At 30.0% G+C, this 27523-nt stretch overlaps 1 protein-coding gene across 2 annotated transcripts; it reads left to right on the plus strand.

The window, feature by feature from the left end:
- Positions 1–1120: 1120 nt before the first annotated feature.
- Positions 1121–27523, plus strand: Pldn (biogenesis of lysosomal organelles complex 1 subunit pallidin). 2 transcript variants are annotated; one of them, XM_076500293.1, is made up of 6 exons: positions 1121–1277; positions 8353–8525; positions 12622–12733; positions 16198–16285; positions 18580–18666; positions 25088–27523. In XM_076500293.1, the coding sequence occupies exons 2-6, from the start codon at positions 8354–8356 to the stop codon at positions 25205–25207; spliced, it is 579 nt and encodes a 192-aa protein (XP_076356408.1). In that variant the 5' UTR covers positions 1121–1277; position 8353; the 3' UTR covers positions 25208–27523. The 2 variants fall into 2 exon arrangements, with proteins under 2 accessions (XP_076356408.1, XP_076356409.1); XM_076500294.1 differs by having other exon boundaries at positions 8353–8516.

The following is a 27523-nucleotide window of genomic DNA, read 5'->3' on the forward strand; positions in this document are numbered from 1 at the left end:
TCTCGAGAATATAAGTTGGCATCAAACATGCTTGTCCTTCATCCATTGGTCAGAGAAGTGTTGGCAGTGGGTTCTGCCAAACGGTTATTTTCTTTCTAGCTGGCAGCTCAAAATTTGTCGACAACAACAGATAGCTTTAGTAGATTTGTCATAAACAAAACAAAGAAACCTTGACTAGTTTCCAAAAGAAACAAATCCTTTTGCCGCGCTTCGCACGTTCATTATTATAAACCTAGTATGACAATCTATAAATGTAAGTTTATAATGAAGAGCCAATCTGACAAAACATTATATTCAAGGACAATGAAGGATCTGTTAGTCCATCTAAGCTGTCACATCTAATAATCTAAATTACATAGTTGTTATAATTCGCTCGTATATATATATCAAGCTCTTTCTTAAATTCCTTTCAATGATCACCTACTCTGTTGGAAAAATAAAACTGTCTTAGCTAAAGATGACTCCCACCCTGTCAATATTTATATTTGTTCTTCTAACCATACCATTCTCACCACTAAGTATGAAAAAAAAGACAATGTATTAGAACTATCAATTCCCTTAACGGTCTTATACATCACGATCAGATATCCTCTATCCCTTCCTTTTTCAAAAGAAAATTCTAGAAATCTTAATCTGTCTGTTCCTTAAGCCCTTTCGAATGATTCAGTAGTATCTTTTCTGAGGTATAGAACCAAAATCTGAACGCAATGCAACCACTTTTCTTGAATTTTTAACTAAAATGACTAAAGATTTCTTAAGAGTTGAAGTTTGAAACATTCTTACGAGGTGTCATCTCTTTCGAAGCCTTATTCTAAGACAGAGACTGTTAGACACCTTCCAAATATTTTATCTCTGAAGTCGTCAACACAAAACGTTAAACTTTGTAGAAACTATATATTGGTTAATTAATTTACATTAACAAGTGGAAAATTTGAAGTTTTCATAGTTCTTTTCTTTCAGCTGCATAAGCACCAACTAAAATATTTGAACTTCAAGAAATCAGAAGATTCTTCTCATTTACTTCTTAACTCCAGAAGCTTTCAGATTGGTAATAAGCACGAACATTATTCGGTATCTTAACTAGTTGAATTTGTTCGCATTTAACTGCCAATTCTAGTATAATCATCAGTTAAATATAAAGGTTGTTCACAATGAAAACGTTAAAGACAAAAATGGCGCAATAAAGAGGGAGCCACGAGATCAAACATGTTCAGATGAGGTGGCGAGATGAATTGTGGAATTTAGTCATGTGAAAATAGAAAAAAAAAGTTCTGCAAGTAAGTGTTGCATTCGTTTGATATTTTGTATTACTTAAAGTTAAATATATATATATATGTAAGTTCTGTGGTGTTTGATGCAGTAATTGTAAATTCAATCCTTTTTTTCTCTCTCTCCTTATTTCTGATCTGTTTCTCATTACTCTTAAAGTGAAATGCAGAGTTACAAGTACATTAACTTTAAATGCTTAAATTTAAAGCATCACAACAATAAACTGATTTTAGCCATCTGTACAACATTTTCCAAAAAGCTGGAATTCCATTTTAGCAAATACAAGGTTCCCTTCGGAGGTGGCATAGGTTTTAAACTAGCGATTTTATTAATTTTTTTAATGTATGCTAGAAGAATTATCGTGTTTAAATCATGCATTTATTCATTATGTTTAGTGTTTGGTTAAATTTTTAAAAGGTCCTCAGAACTGAAAATTAGCATAAAATTTAAAACTTGACCCTAAAATTTTCTGTATCTCAACAGTGGCAACATTTTACAGCCATGACCACCAAATTATAACTTACCAACGACCCCTTACAGTCATAACTTTAGGTCTTCAGGATATTAATACTTAAGGTGTATGAAATTGAAATTACATTTCCAGCAGTATTTGGTTTCCCTTAAATAGGAATGAATGAAATCCAGACCAGGAAAATTGCCAGACATGCCACAAAAACAATTCTGATCAACTTAAAAATAACATCAAATTTTTTCTCCATACATGACATGGTAGCAAAAGTAACAATTATAACAAATTTTAGTTTCTTTTATAAATGAAAATGTTGCTGGACCAACATAAAATTACCTAGACTGGGTGCTAAAATATGTCTGTCCATCTCCAAGCCAATCTCACATCATTACTCATTCTGTAAGGCGCACCTATTCCGAAATGTTAGTTGTTTATGGCTTTTCAATTTTCTAAACTAAATGTTTTTGGACCACCACAGAAGTACCTAGACAAGGTGTTTTATAAAATGTCACTGTTTCCTAACTAATTTCATACATTATTCACTCTTCTAATGCACACATAACAAAAAGTGTTATTTATCTATGGCTTTTTAATTTTTTTTTTAAATAAATAAAAATGTTGCCATGAGTTCACAATGATTTTGTGCCATGTATGTAGACAGAAGTATAAAAAAGCATTTGGTGTTTTTTTTAAGGTGATCAGAGTTGAATAAATGGCCATTGTGGACATTTTTATGTTGATCTGGCAAAATCTTTATAAATTATGAAAATATGAAACATGGTTTCACAACAAAGACAGCCCATTGCAAAGGTCAACCATCCTGTTATACAAATATAATAAAACTGTTTCAGCTGGAGATGACTCCTCTTCTGCCAAAATGTATACTTGCAGTTCCCAGTCATACCATTCTTACTATTAATTAATTGAAAAAAAATGATGAATCAACATTTTAATTCCTTTTTCAATCTTAAACATCCTTTGTATGACAACCTTTTATTACCAGGTGTCATTCTAGTACCCAACAACTCAATATCCTTTTTAAGGTCAGGAGCCTAAGACTAAACTCATTACTTCAAATGTGTTTTAACCAGTCACTGATGCAATAACTTTACAACTGTTGTAACTTATATTCACCATGTTTGTCGATATAAACTAAAATCATATTTTAGCAACAGCACATTACTTGAATAGTTTTAAGACACTGTTCATCCACAAAACCAAGATCTTTTTACTTCCATAGTACTGTTAAGGTTATTCCCATCAAAATTATTCCCATAAGTTAAAGTGCAATACTCCACATGTATTATACTGCATTTATTATAATCAAAATCCACATGCAAAGTATTTACTTAACTTGCCAAATAATTCAAACCATTTATAAAGCACCAGCAATACTAAAACTTTAATATCCACCAGTAAATTTAAATAATTTGTTGCTTATTACTTCATCTATGCCTTTGGTATAAATCAGAAAGAGCAAAGATCCTGACATCTAACTTTGAGATATCCCATTCCTGACATTAATTGCAAATTGACCTTTTATTTGAGACTTCATCCAGATACTCTAAGTCCATACCCATATGCTCATCTATGTAACCAGGAAATGTCAAAACATTAGTGATACAAGGTTTTCCCATATTGAAATCATAGTGATTACCTCCAAAAAAAAATTTGAGCTTTGTTAAATGATTTCCCAAAACTTCTTTCATCAGATTTTCAAAAACATTTCCCATAGCTGAAGTAAGACTAATAGGCCTATAATTACGCTGAAAACTTTTATTGCCTTCCCTGAAAAGTTGAGCAGCATTAACTAACTTATCTTTAAGGAATTGTTAAAAGAATAGTAGCAAGTGGTTCATGTATCCAGTCCTTAACCTCCTTCAAAACTCTTGGTTAAATATTATCTTGTCCAGGGCCTTTGTCTTTCTTTAAACTTCCCAATTCTTTCTTAACCTGCTCAGATTTAATGTGATTTGCAACTGTCCAGGATGATGAAAATCATTCAAATCTTTGACAGTAAAAACTTGAAGAACTGGAATTTAACAATTCATAATTATCAGTTATTAGCTTTGTATCATCCCTCAAATGTTCTACCCCTCCATCATATAATTTTTTCTTACCCTTAATGTATTTAAATAAATTCTTATTTCTTGTTTCACCTGCTCTTTTTTACTTTACGTTATCTTTCAAATCTGCTATTATTGCATCCAGTCTAAACTTGTATTCATAATGCTTTTCTTTAATTATATCCTTTATATACTTTGTGGTCCCAGTTGGTCTTCTTACATGTAGTCATTCTTTCTTTTTTCATGAAAAACATATCTTTTTGAATACATAAGAATTTATTTCAAAAATATTTCAACATTTGATTGACATTTCTAGTCAAGTAAGTTGCCTAACTAAGAGTAAATAATTCTTGTCTTATCCCTTCAGAGTTTTGTTTTGAACTTTGGAAACAAAAATCTTGCCTGTTATTCACTTTCTCCATATGTAGCAAAACAACACATCTAAGTGGGAAATGGTCACTTGCACCCAAATATTCTTCAATCTTCACCCTGTCAATTAATTCTTTATTAGAGGTTAACCAGAAATCTAAAATAGCATTGTTTCTGGAAGGTTTTCTAACCAATTTGGAAATAAAACTATCTTGAATAGTTTCTAAAAACATATCTCCCTCATGACTTCATTCTGTCATTTTGCAATCTATATGCCTGAAGTTACAGTCTATCTTAATTAGGACTAGACAGTGGGGAGGGCTAAAATAAATTGAATGTGGAGAAAAGTTTAACATATGAAGTACAGAAGTAGTTCTAAGGATAGGCTTAATTGTTACTATGGTAATACTAGAGGTATGAAGAATAGATCAGTTTAGAGCACTAGTAGAAATGAAGAATTTTGATACAATAGGAATAGAAAATGTGGCTAAATGTAAATAGTTTTGATGACAGAAATTTCTTTGAAATACAGGATTATAGGTTATTTAATAGGGATATGAGTATTAAAGAAGGAGGGAGGTGTGTTTTATGTATAAAATGTGATTTACATCCTGTTGAAGTTGAGAATATCAAAGATAAAAGCAAGGAGATTGAATCCATTTGGATTTCTGTTTCTGGATACAAAGGCTTTAGTGGAAATTTACATATGTAAAAATGGCTGGTATGGGTTTAGAAACTTCTTTATGTAGAGGAGCAAACAACATTTTGACTTTCTTTAGTCATTGTCAGGTTCTCTTGTCATCATGGATTAGGGGAAACTTGTTACAGACCACTAGATAATACTGATGGAATTAATGAAAAACCTTATATATGGAGTGAGATTAATAATAATAATAAAGTTGATAATAATGAGTAATTTTAATTTTAAGCATGTAATTTGGGAAATGCTAGAGATAAATCATGAAGAAGAAAGGATGAATAGTGGCAGAGGGTTGGAAGTTGGCTAATGTTACTTTTCTTTTAATGGGAGGTGGTAGAAATTGCTCCAGTAATTATAGACACATTAGTCTTAAATCAGATGTGGAAAAACTTTGGAAAATCTGATAAAAGTATGAATTTTGTTACACAGTCACCATGGTTTCACTAATGGAAAATTTTGCATTACAATGCTTTTAACATTCTTTGAAAACATTAATGCTTATGTGCATGGCATATGGATTTTCAGAAAGCATTCGACAAGATGCCACATGAAAGGCTTGTGAAAAAAATGATTTCTATAGATATGGAGAATAAGTTGGTTAAATTGAATAGAAAAACTGACTAGATGGATGAAAGCAGGGGTTTGTTGCAATTGTAATTCAGTCAACCTGGTCACAAGTGAGGCACCTCAGGGCTCAATCTTAAGACCTTTGTTTTTCTTAAATTTGCATCAGTGACATAGATAAAGGAATAGTCATAAGAACTGTTTGAAGTTGCTGATGATATTAAGATCTTTGGTGTTTCTGGCTGTGAATAAGATACTACCACTGTAGAAAAAAGGTTTAGACCATTTAATGACTTGAGTGAATCAATGGCAGATGGATTTTAATTATAATAAATGCAAAATAATGTATGGGGGCCATCATAAATTGAATTAAGTATAATTTGAATGGGAATAATCTTAACAGTGTTATGGATGAAAATGGATGTTGGTGTAGTAGTTTCAGTCTCTTAAGTCATTCAAGCAGTGTGTTGTTGCTAGTGGAAAGGCAAAAGAACTTTAGGATGTATCTACAGAAATAATGAATAAAAATCTAAAGAGGTTATAATTTCACTATATCACACTTAGAATATTCTGTTCAGTCTTGGGCTTCTTACCATATGAAGGACACTAAATTGTTGAAAAGGGTTCAGAGGAGGGCTACTGGGATGATAAGATACTGCTGCTCTAGAAATAGGTTTGGACTATTTCTAAGAATAAGTCAAAATTCTAAGAAATGGTAATTTAGTTTTCATACTTTTTACGTTGGTTATGAGGTCAGTCAAACTGAAAAACCTTGGATTGAGTTAGAGTATAGAAAACAGCATAAAATATAAAACTGTTCTGAAAAAACTTGAAATTTATTTAGGTGATATTAGAGGTCACAGAGGTTAAGATCTCTGAAATTATTTTCTCTTGGGAAAAAAAGAGTAGTTTTAGGAGATCTGATTGAGATGTTTGAGATTGCTAAGGAAACTGACAATGTTGATGTATAATCTTGATTCATATTTAATGGTGAGGCTAGGAGACAAAAATATAAATTTGGGCAAGTTAGGAGCTATCTTAAACGAAGATAGTTTTATTTTTCTAACAGGGTAGTTTTTCTTTGGAATGGGCTGCCTTTGGATGTAGTAAAGGCAGTAAATTTAAGTGAGTGTACAGGAAGACTCGATAAATATGTGAATGTTAAGACCTGGCTTTGAAAATTTTCTTTTCTTTTAGTAGTTTTAGTTTAGAGGATAGGACAGCATAGACAGCCCAGTAGGGCCTCATTGTCCCTAATATATTATAAATAAAACATTAATTATAGCTGAATTCTTCATCTCACTATAAAGTTTTACATTAACTTTTGTTTCATATGGTGATGTGATCTGTAGTAAATTCAACCTTGTATTTTAAAGAAATTCCTGTAATCAAACTTGTCTGTTTAACCATGTTTCAGATATTTATTTCCATTATATCAAGGTCCCCTGTTCCATCCAGCTCTCTATCATCATCCATCTTATTTCTTACACATCTAGCATTCGAATAGTAACAGTTTCGTCTACCATTAAAATTATCTTTGTTCTTTATTTCTACACTATGCTTTTTTCTTTATCTTTTTTTATCCTAGTTCTCACTGCTGTATAGTCGTAATTTAAAGTTACCCTTACAGTTGAATTAATATTTTTTTGCAAGCAAGCTAGCCCCCACACTATTTAAATGTTAAAACCACCCATTCAGTAAAAAGCAATATTTTACAACTTAACTGATCCCATAAGTCCAACTAGCCATCTAGCTTGTCCTTAAACATTAACTTAAACCTAGTAGTCATGTCTAGTAACTGACTTATAATTTCATCCCAACATTTAAGTTTTTATAATATCCCTGACAGAATTAAGTTACCCATGGTTCTTTTTTTTAAATGCCTTTATCCTGTGGTCTATCTTTTCCTACACCATTAACCTCTGTGTATGCTGTAAAGACCATATCATTGCTAGTATCCTTTACTATATTATTTGTTCTCTCAGTTATATCCTCCATCTCTGCCTCTGGATAGCATAGTTTGGTTATTTTCTACTTATTAATCTCACAGACTGTATTTTCCACCTGTCATACTAAAGAATAACCTTGAACAATAACATTATGTTTTTCATTTCCTTTCCTATCTGTCCTTTTTGTTATCCTTCTCTCCTGTAGTTTATCATCTGCACAAGCTAAAAACTGAAATTTGTTACTTAATAGAACATGCTCATTATAGTTAAATCCACTAATACTGGCCCTCTCAGTACTATTTTTAACACTTGGAAAGTCATTATTAGCCACTGTATCCTTCATCAGTACTGAACCTCAGTGTAGTTGCAAATTTTGTGGAATTTCATTCAGCTTTTAAGAAGTCTGTGGCTAGATAGGTGGGTACATGGTTCTACTATGCATGTGATGTATCAGTAGTGAAAAATTATGGTGGAGAATTGTGGTTGAGGTCAAAGTCTATGAAGTGTATGGTGCATCTAAATGTTCATGTGTACAACAATCTTAAATCATTTTATTTCTTTGGCCATGACAGTGTTTTTAGTCAACAAGTCAATTTCCTGTTATCATATCCACCACAAGGTTCCTATGACCGAAGATTTGACAGTAATAATATTGTAGTTGTCTTGCAATTGGCCATCTAGAGTGCAAGTCTTTATGATGATAAAACCTTTTGTGGATGAGATAACTGAAGAGTATAGGTCACAACCTTTCAGTGGTCATCATTCTAGCTGAGGTTTTGGAACATATATAGGTACTTTTGATAAGAAAACATATGTAAATGTATGTGCAAATTATTGGTTAATTGATACTTTTTGCTACCTTGCAAATAGTTTTAAAGTGAATATTTTTATGAATTAGATATGCACAGTTATTTTTCCACCATGCAACTTATTAAACTTTAAAAGTAATAATATGTTTCACTGTAGAATGGAAACTGTGACTCCTGAAAGCAACTCAGCAGTTATTGAAAACAACAGAGAGACCATGAAAGAACTCTTGGTCAAAGGAGACAACTGTGTTAAAGATAATAGCATGGAGAAGGAAAATGATGCCAGTCCTGAAGTTGAAGAAAAATTAAAAGAAGAAAAAGGTTATAAATGTACTTCCTTTGGTTAAATTATTAATTATCAACTTAGATGTTGCTTTGTTTTCCTTCTGTTAGTTAAAAAAAAGTCCCTTAGTGGAACAGCAGTAAGTCTTCAGATTTACAGTGTTAAAATTAGAGGTTTGCTTCACCTCAGTGGACACAGCAGATAGCTCAATTTGGCTTTGCTGTAACAAAACACACACACACACACACACTGTTATTGCAGAAGAAAACACACAATATCTACATGTCCACATAGGTCTAGACTCAAGCATATACATGTCTTGTAACAAAGTTCTTAGTTTCATGAGCAATAAATTTTCAATTCATTATAATTCTGCACAATTTCAAAGCAACCATGTTAAAAAATCTGCCCAGGTCAGGGGATGAGTCAAGAGCTCTTGACTCACAGTAATTTAGAAACCAAAGCTCTGTCAACTGAATACAGGATAAAACATGGTAAAGATATAAAACCTTTCTTATTAGAAATAGATTCATTTGAATATATTTTAAATATGTATTGAGATTTATGATGCACATATATCTTGTAGTTTCTTTTCAGGAATGGCCTTGTTGATGCTCTGAACAAGTAGTGTATAGTGTAACAGATTTACTGTTATACATTTATTTTTAATATCTTTTTCAATGTAATGCATGTAGTATATATTGTTAAATGTGTATTGCACAAGTCGCATCTGTTCTCTAAATTTGTAGTAGGTTCTTGAGTGTAAGAATCAACAATATGTTTACAGACATACTAATGTATCTTTGAATATTGTTGCCAAGTGAATTTTCAAGAATTTTGCCTAATGAGTACAAAAGGTAGCTACTGCAAGACATGGGGAGACAATAGAATGTTTATAGATTTTGAACTTTCCAAATTTCAGTGAATTAACCTTAGATGTTAGTATTTTTGTTATGACATTAGGTATTTTTGCTGGAAAAAAACTCGCTTCCAAACAACAGATCTAGCTAGCATTCCCGCCAAGTGAAGTGAATCTGTTTATCAACATAAAAGTAATATGCACTTCATGAACCATCAACAAAGTATTCAGTTTCAGACCAGATAGAAAACTGAGTGTTGTTTGTAAAACTCCTGCATATAAACCATTAGTTATTAGTAATAACCATTATCAATTGAATTATTTGTATATTAAAATATATTTGTGTTAAGAAAAAAATTGTGTTGTTTGTAAATATCATAAACTTAATACATGTCAACATTTAATTAACTACGAAATTAAAATTAAAATTTATAGCTATTTGAAATCATAATACATAACATATTAAATCAGTGACTTGTCCGAGATAGGTTGCCATCCATAACTGTCATGGCTTTATCAATGTACAAATCTCCCATAGTTAAAAAGGTAGCTTCATCAGTTCTTTGTTTGGTCCAAGTGAGAAGGACTTGTACAGTCAAAATGACCTCATCTTCAGTCATCTCTGAGGAATATTATGGGCTGCATTTTTCATCAAATCCTAATTCTTCCCATAGAGATGTTGAACAAAATTTGACTACTGAAACTGGCAATTAGTTTTGCTTTTGTGGTAGAGGTATGTTGACTGGATGTTGCACTGTGTTTTTGGTATAGTTTCCACTTCTTTGTAAACAGAAGGATTAGTTCAATCAGGGTCAACTGCTCTCCCTACATTTCATTTCTCAGTGTGATCTAAATGCATGGTCTTACTTCTTTCACAGCTTTTACAGTCTTCCAGTTTTGTGATGACGAGAAACCCACTTAAAGTAAAATGCATCTCTTTGTTAACCTGAAGATGACCTAAGAAGGTTGAAATGTTATTCTCTATTTTAATAAAAGTTTTAATACCCATACCAGAGATCTTGAGATAGTCTTCCAGTGTATAGCTTGCACATGTAGGTAGTGATAATGTCATAAAGAGACCTTGTAGGGTCGCATATTTCACTCTTCATGATCTGATATGTGCCTCTGGTAATCTACTCTTTGCTGGTAGTCAGAAAGTCATACTTTAAAGTATTTGCTGTATAGCAGAATACTACATATCAACTAGAAGTAATTTTGCTAATCTAATTCTGAAATAAAATTTTCAACATAACCGTAAGTAAATCCATGTTACAGAAACAAAGCCAGCTATTCATCAGTGAGGGGCAGTGAGAAGAAGGTAGAAATGGTGAAGCCTAAAGGTTTTAACAAAAGAAAGACGAAAAACCAGAATTCATTCTCACAGTTAAATTATGTTATTGGTGGGAAAACAGTTTTTCTAACTTACTTTGAGTATAGATTGGTTACTCTCATTAATAACTGGAGATTCAAGGATTTAATTGGTAGATTGTGTGTGGTTAAAAAAAAAGGTGAATATTGTGAAAGTGGCTGGATATTGTTGAAAAAATTAACTTTCATTAAGAATTATGTAGGTGGTGAAGTTCAAAGATAAATAATCTTTAAACTTTATTTAACCCAACGTGATTTTTTTAATGAATCATTAGTAAATACAGAGCTATAAAAATGAATCTCATTAAATAACATTAAAGGCTGATATAAAGATGAAAAGCAACAACAATGGACTTCCATCTGTGACTGACAACATGAAGATTTGTCCCTCTTCACTTGTATTGGAAGTGTAAATGGATTGAGACTGAGCAAATATCATACATTTGTTACATATTAACATTCAAGTAATTTCTAAATTAAAATTAAAATTTCCAGCTATTTGAAATCATAATATGTAATCTACATAATATAATAAATCGGAGACTCGTTTGAGATAAATTACAATACCTAAAAATAGCAGTATTGCTTTCTGATTTGTTAGTTGAGACTGACTGTAGGTATGAAAGTGTTAGCAGAAGGATTAATATGGTGGGTAGAATACTGACACAAAACTTATGCCTTTCATACCTTTGCCATACTACTTTATGTCAGTAATTCTGTATTTTACAATGCTAAATATTTTGCCAACCTTTGAAACTTCTGCCAAAATGCTAAATGTTTCGTAAGAAACATAAAACTAGTTTGTTCATATAATTTCTACAGTAATGGTAACAATAATATAATGGCCACCTTTGATGCAATTGCTACATCTGTTATTATTGTGATAACTACTGCAATCATGAAGTGTTTCTCAATTATAACATATTTCAGTGCAGACAGTTAAACTACTGGAATTTTGTTTATGATCTAGTTATTCCTACTGTTTAAAACTTCAAACAGTAGATTTGAGAAAGCTTCCATTTTACTCACATACTTATATCAAACACTTGATAACACAGCTATAGTCAACTTTGGATTGAATTAATTTATAATATTACGATCAAGTAAGCCTAGTTGTGTTAGTAATGTGAAAAATGTAGGGTAATTTTATATAATTTACAGTTGAAATGTAAAAGAAAATGTCTGCCTCAAAATAATTGCTTCTTAAGAATGCATATTTATTGAAAATTTAAACACTGGTATAGGGATACTGAGTAACGAAGTATGTTATGCTAATATAATAGTAGGTAACCAAACAATGATTTATCAGCATAAGGAAAAGTTTTATAGATGGTAGAGCATTGGTATATTCTACCATCGATAAAACTTTCCTTTATGCTTATAAATCATTGTTTGCCTACTTATCATTGCTTTAGGGAGATGAGCTGAATGAAACAACTTTTAGCCTAATGTCTTGAATATCTAGAACCAATTTCACAAGTGATCATACATTTAGATATTAGAAATTAATCATTTATTTTTGTGCAGAAAATATAGTTCTAAAAATTCCCAAGTATCAATTGGTTTTGTCTCAGTTTTGGCAAAAGAACAAATATAAATTTAACAGTAATTGCACATATTAAAAACATTTACCTGCATGTATGTTTCCAAGTCGGGTAAGTTAATTAAAGTCATTCATATGCAATTTCATATTTAAAATATTTATACTGCAAATTATTTTCTTATAGATTTCTGTATTTTTGTACTGGTTTATTTTTCTGGCTGATGTCACTTAGAACATAAATCATAGCATATTTCTTAAATTTATTTATAAAATAACTAATAGAAAATAACACTGTTTATTAATTTTATATAAAATATGATGGATGTTCCCACTTTTTAAAAGTTAAACCAGCACAGTATCTTTCTTTGGTAAGGTCTTCCAAAATCAGCATTGAAGAAGGAAGTTGTAGAAAGACTTAGTCAAGGTCTTCTGTCACTGTATTTATTGGATTTACAAAAAGTGGCAAGCGATCTCACAGAATTGTCGTAAGTATTTAAAGTCTTTTTACAAAAAGATTGTTGTTGTATGTAAATAAAAAATGTGCTTTGTTTTTTCTTTTATGTACACTTAATTTTTAACTGCTGGTGTTCTTATGTGTAAGAAGGTATTCTGTTAAATATATTTAGTAACTTTTTGAGTTTTAGCCCATTCATGGGGTTAAATTATGTGTATATATCTTTAAGTAAGAGATATCTATAAAGAAAGTTATGTATTTTGTACAGCTTTTTGTTTTGAAATTTTAAAACATAAATTATATGAAGTAAAAAAACGAAATTCTAGCAGAAGTACATTATTGTACAATATCATTTGTATTTCTTGAAGTGATTCAGTTGAAATCTCAGTGGTTTCCAATTGTAATTTATTAGAATCAAATACATTTCAGGAACTATTTCCCATTACAAAGTTTGTGTTCATTTTTCAAAGAAGACCAAAGCTTGTACATATAATTCTAAATTTAAAGACAAGTAGTTAGAGATTAAATTTTGCCAACTTGCACATTATTGTGATTAACATTGCTCTGATTACAGTTATTTTCATGGCTGTAATGTAACAAAAAACAAAGAATCTGTTCATTAGGCACAAATTAATTATTCAGATATTTGATGAATTTTTGTCTTGTTGAACCGAAGTTCCATCTTAAATAGTTATTCAAACATAAAATGAAAGAACCCCGTAGGTTTTAATGTCCTGATCTGACTGAGGTGTAACTGATATTGGTTTTCCTGGAAGATAATAGAAAAGATATACAATTCATAACTATACTATGTAGTTTAGTATTATACAACGTTTTTTTTTCAGTCATAGTTTTATTATATCCTGAAGGTTAATTGTTCTATAATCTTTAAGATGTTAACGTTGATCTATGCATGAATTATTTGTTATTGAGTCTTATCGACTTTTGATACAGAGCTTAACAATTAAGACATTGTCACATGCATGTACTACTAGTTATTAAATTCATGTCAACTTTCTAATATACAACTTAAAGGTGGGTTAAGACATCAAATACATACACTACTAGTTATGGAATCATAGCAGCTTTCTGATATACAGTTTAATAATTAAGATATTGTCATGTACATATACTACTAGTAACTTAATCATAACAAACCTCTAATATACAGTTAGTATTCAAACTTTTTTAAATTATGTAATTTTTTCCTTTGAGGAGGAGTGCAACGATCTGGGCATGATAGAGATAACAAAGACCTCATAAATTTTGTTGTTATTAAACTATTTTTGAAGCTGAAATTGTAGACTGTCCTGCTATAATTTTGTTTTTCATATATTTTATTGTCATTCGGTCTAGGTAACAGTTAGGCATAACAATAAATTTTTTCTACTTTAAACACAATTTCCTTATTTTGAATGGATAATAGATTTTAAGGCAGTGGGAGATAGATCTAATGATTTAGCCAAAAAACAAGCAAGGAAAGGTTTGTATTTTAACATTGTCTTGTTTTTTTTTCATGTAGCATTTTGTGGGTTTTTTTATACATTGATGACTGATTGAAAATAATAAATACAACTTTGAATATTTTCTGTCAGTTTTCTTAAAATTGTTTAAAACAAGTCCTTTTTAAGAAACAGAACTGACTCGGATGTTTGTTCTTAAAATTCCTTATTAATTGCTTCTTATTTTCTTTTGAATTCGTGTTCTCTGTTTTATCTAAAAAATTGTTAAAAACATGTACATTCGACATCCAGTCTTTGTCAACTAGTTATAAATTTTCACTCATTGATTCTCTTTACTATAGTGAAAAATGTCTTGTCTCAACTGTGACATAATAAATGTTGATGTTAATAATAAATTATCCCAACACTGACATTCATTGCAGTCTTCATGCTAGTATGGAAAAACTTTTGTATGCATACACACTGTTCCTTCATCCTATAAAATGCTGGGATTTAAAAGTTTAATTTCACCACAAAGAAAGAGGCCACGGCTGATGCAAGAAAGCAGAGATCAAGTTTTTGGGATGCTAATGAAAGGGATGAAACCATCCAGGGTTGCGGCACACTTTGGAGTGCGCCTTCATGCACGACAATGCACGTCCGCACATTGCAAGTATGTATACAAATTGTTTGAATGAGAACAATTTGAATGTTCTGGACTGGCCTCCAAGTTTGCTCAATATGAATCCCATTGAGCATCTCTGGGACACTCTGGATCAGCGCATCTATCATCAGGATCCTGCCCCCCAGCTCTCTTGCTGAACTATGTGCAGCACTTCTGGCTGAGTGGGACATCATCACCCAAAAGCAGATTGATAATCTGGTGACATCTATGTCATGCAGGATCCAGGCTCTTCTAACAGCGAATAGAGAACATACCTATTATTAATGTTCTGGACATTGAAATCCTGATTAAACTGTGTGCAGTTTCTAATCAGATTTAAATATTGTGTAGTGCAAAGACATGATGATTTCATGATATATACATTCAAAACTTCTGTTTAACCTAGTGTATTAAAATTGTTTAACTGTATGTACGTTGCATTTTTAATGTCTCGGTATATATCTGAAAAGAGCACGAGAAAGTGCTTTAAGGAAATCATAAAAACTTAAGATGTAAATGCTAGTTTATTATATTTTTTTTAAAGTTGAATACTGTAGTTCGAAAGAAGGAAATATTTCGCTTAAAATATTTCTAGTTCAAATGAATAAAAATCATAAATTCTTTTGCTAATTGAATACTGTTACTGAGAGCTATATAAACTTTTGTGAAAGAATACAACACATTTTTAATTAAAGTAGAATGCAGAAGAAGAGGATATTGTTCTCACATTCTAAGATGTATTATGTAAAATAACTGATCGTGCATTTATTTCAGAATTTGTAAATTATTACACAATTATAATTTTTTGAATTAGTTATAAAGTTATTGATTTTATTACATACATATTTCTTAAAACAATTACTTATTCAATTTCTTGATGTTAAAACAAAAGTTACAGAATATGCCCAATATATATATATACCCAGGGCAAATGATCTACTGGGATAGACGTATATCCGTATCCAAAGCAGTGAAATAATGAATTTCATGAGAACTTGCACTAATTTTAGTTGTATGATAGAAAATTGACTTGTGATTCATAATTACAGATGTGAAATGCTGTTCTCTTATTGAATCATATCTAGCATAAAATGATTTGATGTTTAACAATCTGAATCTAATTATTTAATAATTTATTTTAAAATGTGAAAATCTTAGGTAAACATGACATAAATTTGAATTTTTTTTTGGTATCAGTTTGGGATGAAAAAAAATGGTATAAAACCCAAACTTTTATGACTGAGATTTCTTCCTTACATATAAGAGGGTCTAATTGCTGTTAGAATCAAACTTCTGCCAGTAGTCCAAAAACTAAAAGAGAAATACACCAATTTTATAAAAGCTTCAATAGCTTTTTTTTTTTTAATATACTCTATATCTGTATTTCAGAAAAAACCAGAATATTCTCATTGAAACTATTGAACAGGAAAACACTCGATTTTCTGAAGCTTTAAGTACTTATTCCTTGGAAAGTGTGGTAAGTTAGCCTAAAAAATATATATGTTTTACTATTATAGGTGAATCTGGTTTTTATTTGTTGGTAAATTGAAAGCAAACTGAAATTTTATTTATGAAGAAGTAATTTTTATGAAAAGATTAAAAGGAATATGTAAAGAAATGTTTCATGATTTCTTTAATAAATTACACTTATGTTATTACAGTTATTGATATAGGCAACTATTTGTCTCAAGATGATTGGAAAATTTTGTTAGAAAATGATACATCAAATAGTGGTAAAGATATTAGTTGTATGTTTTGATTTTATTTATTACAGCTTTAATTCCTTGTATTTCTCAAGTGATGGTTGTGATAAAGCAATTGCTTTTAATGTAATACTTCACTAAAATCACAAGGTAAAGAATTGATAAAAAAGATGTTTATACACATTAAAACTGTTTCTGGTCAAAAAAACAAGTTAATGGTATTGCATTCACTAAGTATTTAGAGTTGCTACTAGAAATGTAGTGTTTAAAAGCAGAGAAAAGTCTTTCATTTGTACTGTATAATTACATATCTACATAGAACATATTAAATGTACAGCACTGTAAAAGAAATACTATTTGCTAAGCCTAAATTGTCATTGAACATTTGGTCAAAAGTAGGGTTTATTCTCAATTTAAAAATAGATTGCAATTTTAACACCCATTTTTATCTAAGTACTTTATACAATTTAAAACATCTAGATACATATTTTTGTATCCAACTGCTAAATTATAGTTCATTATTTTTATTTTGTTATTAAGATTTCTGTGATTGTGCTGGTAACAGTGAGTTATAAATAATGCTATATAAAGCTTTTAAATATTGTTTCAGTTACTTTGGAAAGGGCCTAGCATGGCCAAGTGGTTAAAGTATTCAACTCATAATCCAAGGGTCGCGGGTTCAAATCCCCATCATACCAAACATGCTAGCTCTTTCAGCCATGGGGGCATTATAATGTAACAGTCAGTCCCACTATTCATTGGTAAAAGAGTAGCTGAAGAGTTGGTGGTGGATGATGATGGCTAGCTGCCTTTCCTCTAGTCTTACACTGCTAAATTAGGGACAGCTAGTGCATATAGCCCTTGTGTAGCTTTGAGCAAAATTCAAAAACAAAACAAATACTTTGGAGATGCCATCTGTCTGAACATTTCAGGTTGAATTCTGTTGGTTCTTTAATTACTTTTAATTCCTATTTTACAAATGGCTGTTCTTGAATTAGTTTACACTCATAGGAAAAATGTTTTTCTTTAAATTGTGAAGAAATGAGGAATTGTAACACTAACTGGTCAGTCTTGATCATTTGTTAAGTTTAAGATATATCATCTAAAAAAAATTATAAAAATTGAGGTATAATGGCTACATAATTAAAATATATAGTATATGAATATTTATATTCCAGTAAGATTAACATAAACTTCAAATTAAGCTCAGTTTCTCATACCATTTTGCAGTATATTGTTTTGACTTTTGCCAAAACAACAGTGTAAAAATCATTTACTCTGTTCAGTCAAGCTGGTAACCTGTAATTGTTACATATGCTGTTATATCTTTAAAATTGTTTCTGTTATTTAATTGATAATTATTTAATTTGTTTTAAAAAATTGATTCATATTTCTCGTTGGACACAAGATGTTTTCACATAATTATTGAATTATCTATCTTTTTACAATGTTAAGCCTAGGACTACACTTTAATACAAAATCGAGAACAACTGTACATTTTAAGTTTCAAACTTTTCAACACATCTTTTGTTAAAAAGAATTAATTTTAGAGCTGCTACTTCAGATTATGGAAACTTTAAAACATTTTTCAGAAACATAAATTGTTTGTTTTTACCCTGGTGGTAGAAGGTTCTATTATTGCTTTTTGTTTTAGATTTTACTTTATTATAGCAACTGCCTTCATTTATTTTACACTAATGTAGTATTTAATTGCTCATGCAATTATTTTTATGATGTGAAAGTCTGTGACAAATTTGATGTTATTATTTTGTATTAGAGACCTAGGCATCTTAATTGTTCATTAAGTTTTTACAAGATTGTAGATATTACACAGTATTTTTGAAAATTTATTTTCACAGCATATTGAGTGTGTAAAATTAGTAAAAAATCATTTTTCTCCTATAAGACTATTTGAACTTTTATTGCTGTTTCTTTTGCAGTTGTCCTTGAATACTTTCACTTGAGTTTACTTATTGATTATGTTTTTATAAGTTATAGAAACCTTGTAAAAATATTTCTTACTGTAAAATCTTGTAAAAATAAAATAATTGTATTCCTTGTTTATCAGTTGATCAGAACCAAACATTACCAGACAAAGCTAATAAACATCAAGAAAGAAATGACAGCTCTGTATGACAGATCAGCAAAATTAAAGGTAAATATATTTTTTAAATTTAAAAAAGTATTCTGAAACAAACATGCTCATTTTGGGACCCAAGACAAAGTGTTACATTTTATCATTAAATCTTTACTCTAAGTATATAAAAAACGTTCCATAGTATAGAATATTATCACTAGGTTAACCAAATGAACAAAGTATGCAAAATAAAATATTGAAATTAGTAAAATACGGAAAAGTTTCGTTATAAAACTTACTGTTTCTAAGCATGAATGAAAACCATGAACTCACCTTAAGCTTTTGTGTGTTATATTTCAGACAGATGTTGCACTTTGCACAAAGTTACACGGGGGCTATCTGTGCTTCTCTGTTGTAAACTTTGTTTCAGCAACAAAGTACAGATACATCTACATAATCAAATTACATGACTATCAAAATGTATGACATTCTAATCCTATTGCAACAGGTCACAGGTCAGAGGCCATGTCATTGTATTTATTGACTTGTACTGAACGACTGTTTTATGCATTTATGTCACTAAATTTGGTATCAAACTATAAATTAGATTTCAAATTTTCATATTATATATTATTTAATTTCTTAATTTAAAATCAATTTTTGTATGTTACATGGAACATTCAATATTTGTGAAACAAAACATAATTATAATTCAGAATTTATAGCAAATTGTCAGTGCACAATGAAATGAAAACTTGGGAAATATTAAATAAAATAAGATGTTTTTCTTCCTCTACTGACTCTAATATTGATGATAAAGAACCAAATTAAATACATTAATACCTTAAATTTCTAACGTTTCTCTCACAACTGCTTTCGTTGAGTTTTATTTGTTTGTTTTATTAAAGTATTTTGGTCTAACTTCTGTTGAGTTACTGAGTGCAAAAAGAAATGAATCACACTGAAAGTCACTATGTATTTCTTGTAGAGCTAACATAAAACCAAGTGATGTGAGGTGTGATGGTACATATGTTTGAAATAGCATCATTTTAGATCTTTTACATAAAGTTTGTTAGGCTATGTTAAAAACTTTACAATTATTATATGTTAGTTATATTTGTCAAAAATGTTTTTAGGTGTTCTGTAAGCCTCTTGAGTCTCGCAGATTTGTGTGTCCAACAAAAATAATTCATATAGATTTTAGATGTGCATTTTTAAATCTCTAACGATATTTCAGTCCCTATAATACATTGTTTTTAAATTGCTATGATTAATCAAGATTTCTAATTAAACTGAAAATAGGTTAGAAAATTCATTAAGTGCTTGGAACAAGAATATTTAACCTTTTCATTGCCGTAGACGAGATAACACGTTGCCACGGACGAGTTACTTCGTTCTACGTAATACCTAACTTCAACGCTAGATGTCAGCACCATACATGCATTGACCTACTTACATATTGCTTCATTTTCAATCCAAAATGGCATCATGAGAAAGGTTACAAAATGAAGAATCGTTAGAGTTGTATTTTGAACTTGGTTTGGAGTTGGCGTAGCAGCTGAAATACTTGGAGGTCAACAGGTTAATCTCCATAATCAAACAGTTCCACTTTCTTCTATCACTTCAGAAATGAAAGGATGATTCAAAGAATCTGCTATACCTATTTATGTGTATGCTTGTCAATCATGAAGTTTAGTAACTAACAGTATTTAAAATTTTAGGGCAAGGGAGGGACTTCTCTGGTGAATTTGTTCAATTTATTAATATCTCAACAGATCAAGAATGTAGAAAAGCCACATTTTAGAATTTGGTTTTTAAGTGTGTATAATTTTTGTTTGTAATTAGTAGGAAACTAATTATTAGATTATTGTTGAAATTAGAAAATTTGAAGTTGGTAGATAAGGAGGTCAGACATATCACATGAGAGTAAAATGAAGAATGAAAATTTATTAAATGTTTCTTGAAATTATAGGATTAAAACTTAGATAATTCAAAACTTTTGAATAATAAACTGTTTTCTTGCCAAGTTGTCCTCTACACTTGTGTTTCCACAACAGGCAGTTGCTGTCCATTCTACAAAGTTTCATCATGAATACTCTGCCTAAACAATCTGTCAAAGAATTCTCATTTTATTTTGTAACTATTCCGTTGAAACCTTATCCATTTTCTTATAAAATTCATTGTTACCTAGTTGTTTGTGCACCTATTTCAGTTGTATTATATGTATTTCAGTAAAGTAACTTTAAACTACTGATCTAGTAATAATATGATAATTATGTATGTTAAGAACATAGGTAACATTAATATTTGAGTAGCCTGCCTATACATTCAACTGTATGTCGAATCAGGAAATTTAATTTATATTCATATTAAAATAAAAATAGTTAAATCATCAGTCAGATTTAAAAACAAGTTATATTGTACAAAATTTCAAACCATTACTTAATATCCCATCTTTTCTTATTCGACTCGTCTGATAACAGATTAAAGTCAGTTATTAAATCCAGTATAGACTGAACATCATTTTGAAGTTCTGTAGTCTTTCTGCTATATATTGTTCCAAATTGTTATTAATTTTGATTTTATGAGTTGCATAGCAAAATAAAGAAAATTACAAAGCATCAAATTGTGAATATCTAAGGTAGTAATAGTGATTAAAACAATGACAAAATTATAGAAATCCTAATTAAATAGAATATATGCTTTCTGAGTTCTAATTATGAATGCTGGGACTTTCATAATGGTTTAAAACAACTTTGTAATAAATGGAGGCATCAAATGCACACATGTTGGATGAGACATTGTTGAAGCCTAATTATCAGGGTCTTCCAGCACACAAAACAAGTTGGCTGGTAAATCAAAGATAATCATGATTCTGTTTATCCCCCAGAAACACCTGTGAATGCAAAAGATTACTGGGGAAAAGTTCTGGTGTCTAAGAGGCTCATGCTATCCAATTGGCATGTAGTGCAACTGATGGAAACCATGAACATAATCAGTGCATTAAATTAAAGAAAATACTAATTATATATGATATTAAAATAATATGTTAAATAGTCCTTACCCTGATTCTTATTGTATTGTGGTATAAATTAAGATAGGTGAAAAACTTCGTCAACTTCGTTCCATTTTGCACCTTAACAATTGTTATTGAGCACTTCACTAATATGAAAACATTTTAACCATTTCTTTGTTGAATCCATGGCAGGTGTTAATCAGCACTGTTTATAATATACTGTGTGGTTGATATATTATTGCATGCACTTATTTACTTTAACTTACAAGTTTTTGTTAATAATCCATGAAACTACTAGAAATAAGCTTTAATTGTGGTGTTTTTGAAACCATGTGTAAAACACCAATTTCTTCTGCATCCTAGCAAAAACAGTTTCACTGATGCAAAGAACACTTAGATTGAATTCTAGATGATTGGAACTCTTGAAACCTGTTACATATTGTGTTGTTTAGGCGATAAACTGAAGATGTGGAAACAATCCCGTGAGACGATTGACCATACCTGTCTTATACACGATGCTGAATTGTTTAATGTGCAGACGAGTTTCATTGTATGAGATACATCCTGCAATGGTGACATTATAACTCATGAATAACTGAACGTCATTTTCATCAAATAAATGCTGTTACTTTGTATTTTTACCCCAGTGAAAATGAGCTCTTTCATGTTCATCATGGCACCATTTATTGTGTATGTGTCATTCACAGTTGGTTTGTTTGAGAAGCATAAAACACTTTATATACTGACCAATAAAATCTCAATATCTTACTCCAGTTGAACAACTTTAACCCTTTTGCAAGAGATCATGGGTCAAAAGTTGTCATCAGGTTTGTTGGCTTCAGTTAAAAAATTTTATTGAACTACAATTTTATGAATTTGTGTCTAAGTTTTGAATCAAATTGTAGATTATAATTTAAACTTATTTATTAACTCAGAAATAAAAATTAAAGGAACACACCTAAATGTAGATTTTAGTTAGTACGTTGAATGCAACATGTTTAAAATTAAATGTTTGTGATGTGAAAATACTAAGTTTATAGTTTTGTACAAATTAGGAACTCAAATTACCAATATTACCAAGCTAGAATATAAAATAAGAACCTTGTATCATTTTATTTTGCTTAGATATGGCTTATATATTGACTCAAACATGGTAACCCTTTTAATCTCTTTCCTTTATTAGAAACAGTCCCTTATATATGCTTATTTCAATAAATGACATGAGTAACCAATCAGCAGCTTAGAATGTCCCTCTAGTGTTTTTTTCCAGCCATTTTAATCTATTAAAAGACTACTACAGTTTTTCGAACCAAGATTTCAAGAAAGTAGGTTGTGCCTTTAGTCTGCTCAAAGTTTCATGTTTTTGTTTTTAAATGTAAATACATCTTGGTTACTAGGCTTAATAAATTATAGTGTAATTCTGGTATCAGTATAGTTATTTATAATTTTTTGGTTATTCTACTATGTATAAAACCTAAAAGAAATAGTTTAATATCCTCCATGTATGAAATTTTAAAAGATTTAGCAACCTATATCCAGCAACAACCAAGTTCAAAGGTCATTGTTTGCTTTACTTCTTTATTTATTGTTCTACCTTTTAAGAAAATTAAGAGTAATAATTTATTTCTAAATAGTAATAATCTGTATATATATAATGTATAATTGAAATGTGACTATATATTACAAAATACTAGTCCACTAAAACACAGCCAAGACGGGGAAGACTAAAGGTTAGCCTAATGTTACTGGATATGTGGCATGAGTGAACATGCACAACAACAATGCAATTTATGTCATATAAGATTGCCATGACTGGAAAGTCAATGTAATAAAAAAATAATAAATATTTGTGTAAATTTATAGCATTATGAAACTTTAGCTACTTGTACTAAACATTTGTATTTTTGTGTTATAATACACAGTCATTTTAGCATATAAAAAAGGATAATTTATATTTAATTCCTAACTTGTTTGTGATGTTTGTGAGTGTGAGATTGGTCAAGTGATAGACCCATGTAGTTATAGAAAATAGTATAAAATTTGAAGTTTTACTGAAAATAACCATTTAAAATGTATTTAAAAGGTTCTAGAGATTACACAAATATTCAAGATTTTTTTGGACACAGAATAACATGAAATCACTTTGTACTAGTAATGAAAAACTTTTTTTTTTCACAAACAAATCTTTAGTAAAAATTGTTTATTAAAAATCTGATTTTTGTGTACAAAATACTTGTAACTTTTGCTAAAAGTCTGCCAAATTTTGTGAAAGTGCTCATGCTATATCAATAGTTATAGTGGAAATACTTAACATGTGCAAATGTATAGATGAATTTGTGTGTATTATGCCGAGCCTGTTGTGAAAGGGTTTAAGATGTGCAATGAGATATAATCTCCAATGTCATCAAACTTGGACACTTGAGGAATATGGAAAAATTTATCGTACTGTCTTCCAGAAACTACATGAATCCATATCTTGGTGTATTCAAGTAAACACTAAGGCAGATGGTGGGCTATTGTACTATTAGCCCAGGTGTTTCTGTTATTTTGCCTTATTTATATACCATTAAATGTCAGGAATGTATTTGAAAGAAAAACAACATTAATATAAAAGAAATTCAAAGAACAGTGTTTTTTGGGGTTTTTTTAACAAAACTTTATTAAGCTTGAAAATCTAAACACAATCAGCATTTTCTCCTCAGGATTTAAAATAATAGAAACAAAGTTTATCATTCTTTATTTCTTTAAGTAAACAAGTCAGATACAACTATAAATGAAGATTCTTACCTTCTACTTGAAATTTTCTTTATTGAAGAATAAATTAGGCTTCTATTGTCACCTTCGCTTCATTCAAATTCATGTTTTTGCAAGGAAAAGAAAGTAACCCTTAATAACTTTCACATTATTAGACGTATTTAACAAGTGTTGTAACTATATGCTTTGTAGAATAATGAGAAAAAAGCAAACTTGGAAAATATTTTGTAGTAAGAGTTGGTACTATCAGTACACTTAAGTAGTGAAAGTGAAATTTGAAATTTGTTTTAGAATTAGCTCTGCAATAAACAAAGACCAGTGGCAGTAAATTTCCAAAGATAGCAGCAGTAGATTCTTCACAAACGTGTATGTACACAATTCCAACCATTGCAACACCAAAGCACAGAAGCTTGTATTATATATAAAGGTGCTGTGTCTAAAAACCAGCATTATATCCTATTATAAATTCATCTGTTGATATAAATGATGAGAATGAAGATTCACTGATTGTAATGATATAAAGTAACAAATGTATTTCCAACCAGTACATTCAGTAAGAGCCTTTCTATGTTGGAACCACTAGAAAGAAAGTTAAAACAATCCCATAAAATTTGGTTAAAATATATATGACTCAGCCAAACAAAATATTGAAACTAATGAAGATTTTATAGTAAAGAGGAATGATGTATACAGTTCTTTGTATGTGTATCTTCTATTTTTGTTTCCTAGAAACAAGCACTCAGGCTTCAAGAACAGAAACAAAAGGAAGCTTTGCAGCGTGAGCAGCTCCGAGAAGAAGAAGTGGAACGAGAGCGACAGCTCACCGCTAAAGTAGCGAGTAAATCATGATGACTTGTTTTGTGGTTGTAGAAGAAAATCATTGTATGAAGTAAATTTGGTAACACAAAAATTCCCTCATTGGTGCATGGGAAATGACTGTGAATTAGTGAACTTTTTAATTATACATTAAGCAAAAATGATGAGCTGTTAGAAGGACTTGGTTCTTTTTTTTAGATTATGTAGTAGATAAAAAAGTAAATAATTTTGTAACTTAAATAGGTTTTATTTCACTAAACTTTGACAACAATTATCTAATTTCCTGAATGAAGTTAATGTTAACCGTGTGGCAGAGGTTCCAATAAATAGTTAAACCACAATCACTGTCACATAGTCATTCTGATTGCTTTAAACCATGTGAGTTTCTATATACAACTACAGTTACCTAGCACAAGAAGTGGGAGATTAAAATATGAATTATGCTACTAAAAATAAGGAACTAATGTAGTTATGTGTAAATATTATGTTGAATGTCATTTAATTAATATGGAAAGTGTAGTGTGTATATATTTTACACAGTGCTACCAACACATGATTAGGCATGGATATTAACTTTGTAAAATATTAAAAATTGTGTGTTTGTATATTATATACAAATACATTTTTCTTATTAGATGCATTTCAAACTTAAAACATATTCCAAAAAATTCCACATAACTTTCAATTTTGTGCAATTTTTATTTCAACTATTTTCTTCAGTTTTTGGAATAAATTGGGAATATACAGTTATTAAATGTTTATTATATGCCATGAATTTTGTGGTATGAAATTGAAAAAATATTCTGACTATATGTTTCCTTTGTTTACAAACCAAGTTTGAATTCAGTTAAGTGTTTATTGTATTTTATGAATTTCATGGGTATCAGATTGAAAGAACATAAATTTTGACTCTACATTTCCTTTGTCTACAAAGCAAGCTTGAATTCAGTTATCAAATTAGTACAATCTATGAATTTCATGGGTATCAGATTGAAAGAACATAAATTTTGACTCTACATTTCCTTTGTCTACAAAGCAAGCTTTAATTCAGTTATCAAATTAGTACAATCTATGAATTTCATGGGTATCAGATTGAAAGAACATAAATTCTGACTCTACATTTCCTTTGTCTGCAATGCAATAAGCAATTATTGTATGCTTCTTTTCAATAATATTGAACAAAATTTAATACAGATATGATTTTCTTTTATCTCAAATGAGAAGTCAAAACTTTGATTCAAAAATATTTTGAATATTAATTTTTTAAACATTTTCTGATGTTGATTTTTTAATTTATTTGCCAATAGAAGTTTTAGTAGCATGCAAGTTGTTTTGCTAAATCAATTGATTACAATATATTTTTTGTGTGAAGGCCAACTGGTGGTAAAACCTTGTAATATGACAACATGTTTTCTTTGCTGCATATATAAAACCTCTGTTTTTCACTGAAACCCTTAATTGTGAGATTTTTATTATACTGTAATAAATGTGTTTTGCAGTAGAATGTACATTTATCTGTAATACACATAAAACAAGGAGAAAGTGAAGGGGAATTGCTAAGTTTTCAAAACTAGTGTAAAGATATTTGTAAATATAATGGAATGAGTGTAGTAAGTTAAAAGTAGAGCACAGTTTTTAATATATATCACTTTTGTTAATAGATCATAAAAATATCTCATTGCTGTAACCTGAGTAGTATTTTGCCTTTTTAATAAAAGTTGTCTAGCTGATTGTGAAGTTTACAGTTCATTTAGCTGACTACCCTTACTGTGTGTATGGTAGAGGAGTGGCTAAGTGAAATACAAGATTATCTTTAATATTCTTATGTTATTTCCAAATAAAGATACTTTTTGGTGTTTTCTTCTCGTCTGTGAAATACTAGTTTGAGTTTATTTCGTTAATAATTGCTAGAAAATCAATTGTGGATATAGTGCTAGCTTTTCTCCTTCCTGTACATATAGGTTTCAATAACTCTCTGAAGTTCTTGTATGAAGATGGATGTGATAAATGTTTAAACATTCTGATTTTGTAAGCTTTATTTGAAACAATCTGAAAGGTAAAGTTTGTTCCTATTTTGATCTGTAATGAAAATAGCACAATATTAAAAGTTATCTTGTCATTTACAGGGGGAACATTTTCATTCTTAAAGTAACATAACCATGTATATTAGATCTATTATATTTTATTCTGATATCAAGAAATCAGGACATGCACGTAATGGTTGACATAAATGTACTGTACACATTTTAAGAAAGCTATTAGAATGTGTCATGCTTTGAATATGTCTTAACACATGGTGAAGTCAGAATAAAAAAAATGAATGAAAATAGAATAAATATTGTTTCTGTA

The sequence above is a fragment of the Tachypleus tridentatus genome, chromosome 4, assembly GCF_004210375.1.
Source record: "Tachypleus tridentatus isolate NWPU-2018 chromosome 4, ASM421037v1, whole genome shotgun sequence".
In the NCBI taxonomy this organism is placed as follows: Eukaryota; Metazoa; Arthropoda; class Merostomata; order Xiphosura; family Limulidae; genus Tachypleus; species Tachypleus tridentatus.

Excerpts from the sequence above, each read along its gene's own strand:
- Pldn (XM_076500293.1), top strand. The coding sequence starts at position 8,354 with ATGGAAACTGTGACTCCTGAAAGCAACTCAGCAGTTATTGAAAACAAC. Across the intron at positions 16,286-18,579 it reads CTTATTCCTTGGAAAGTGTG|TTGATCAGAACCAAACATTA; the intron begins GTAAGTTAGCCT and ends CTTGTTTATCAG. Across the intron at positions 18,667-25,087 it reads ACAGATCAGCAAAATTAAAG|AAACAAGCACTCAGGCTTCA; the intron begins GTAAATATATTT and ends TTTGTTTCCTAG.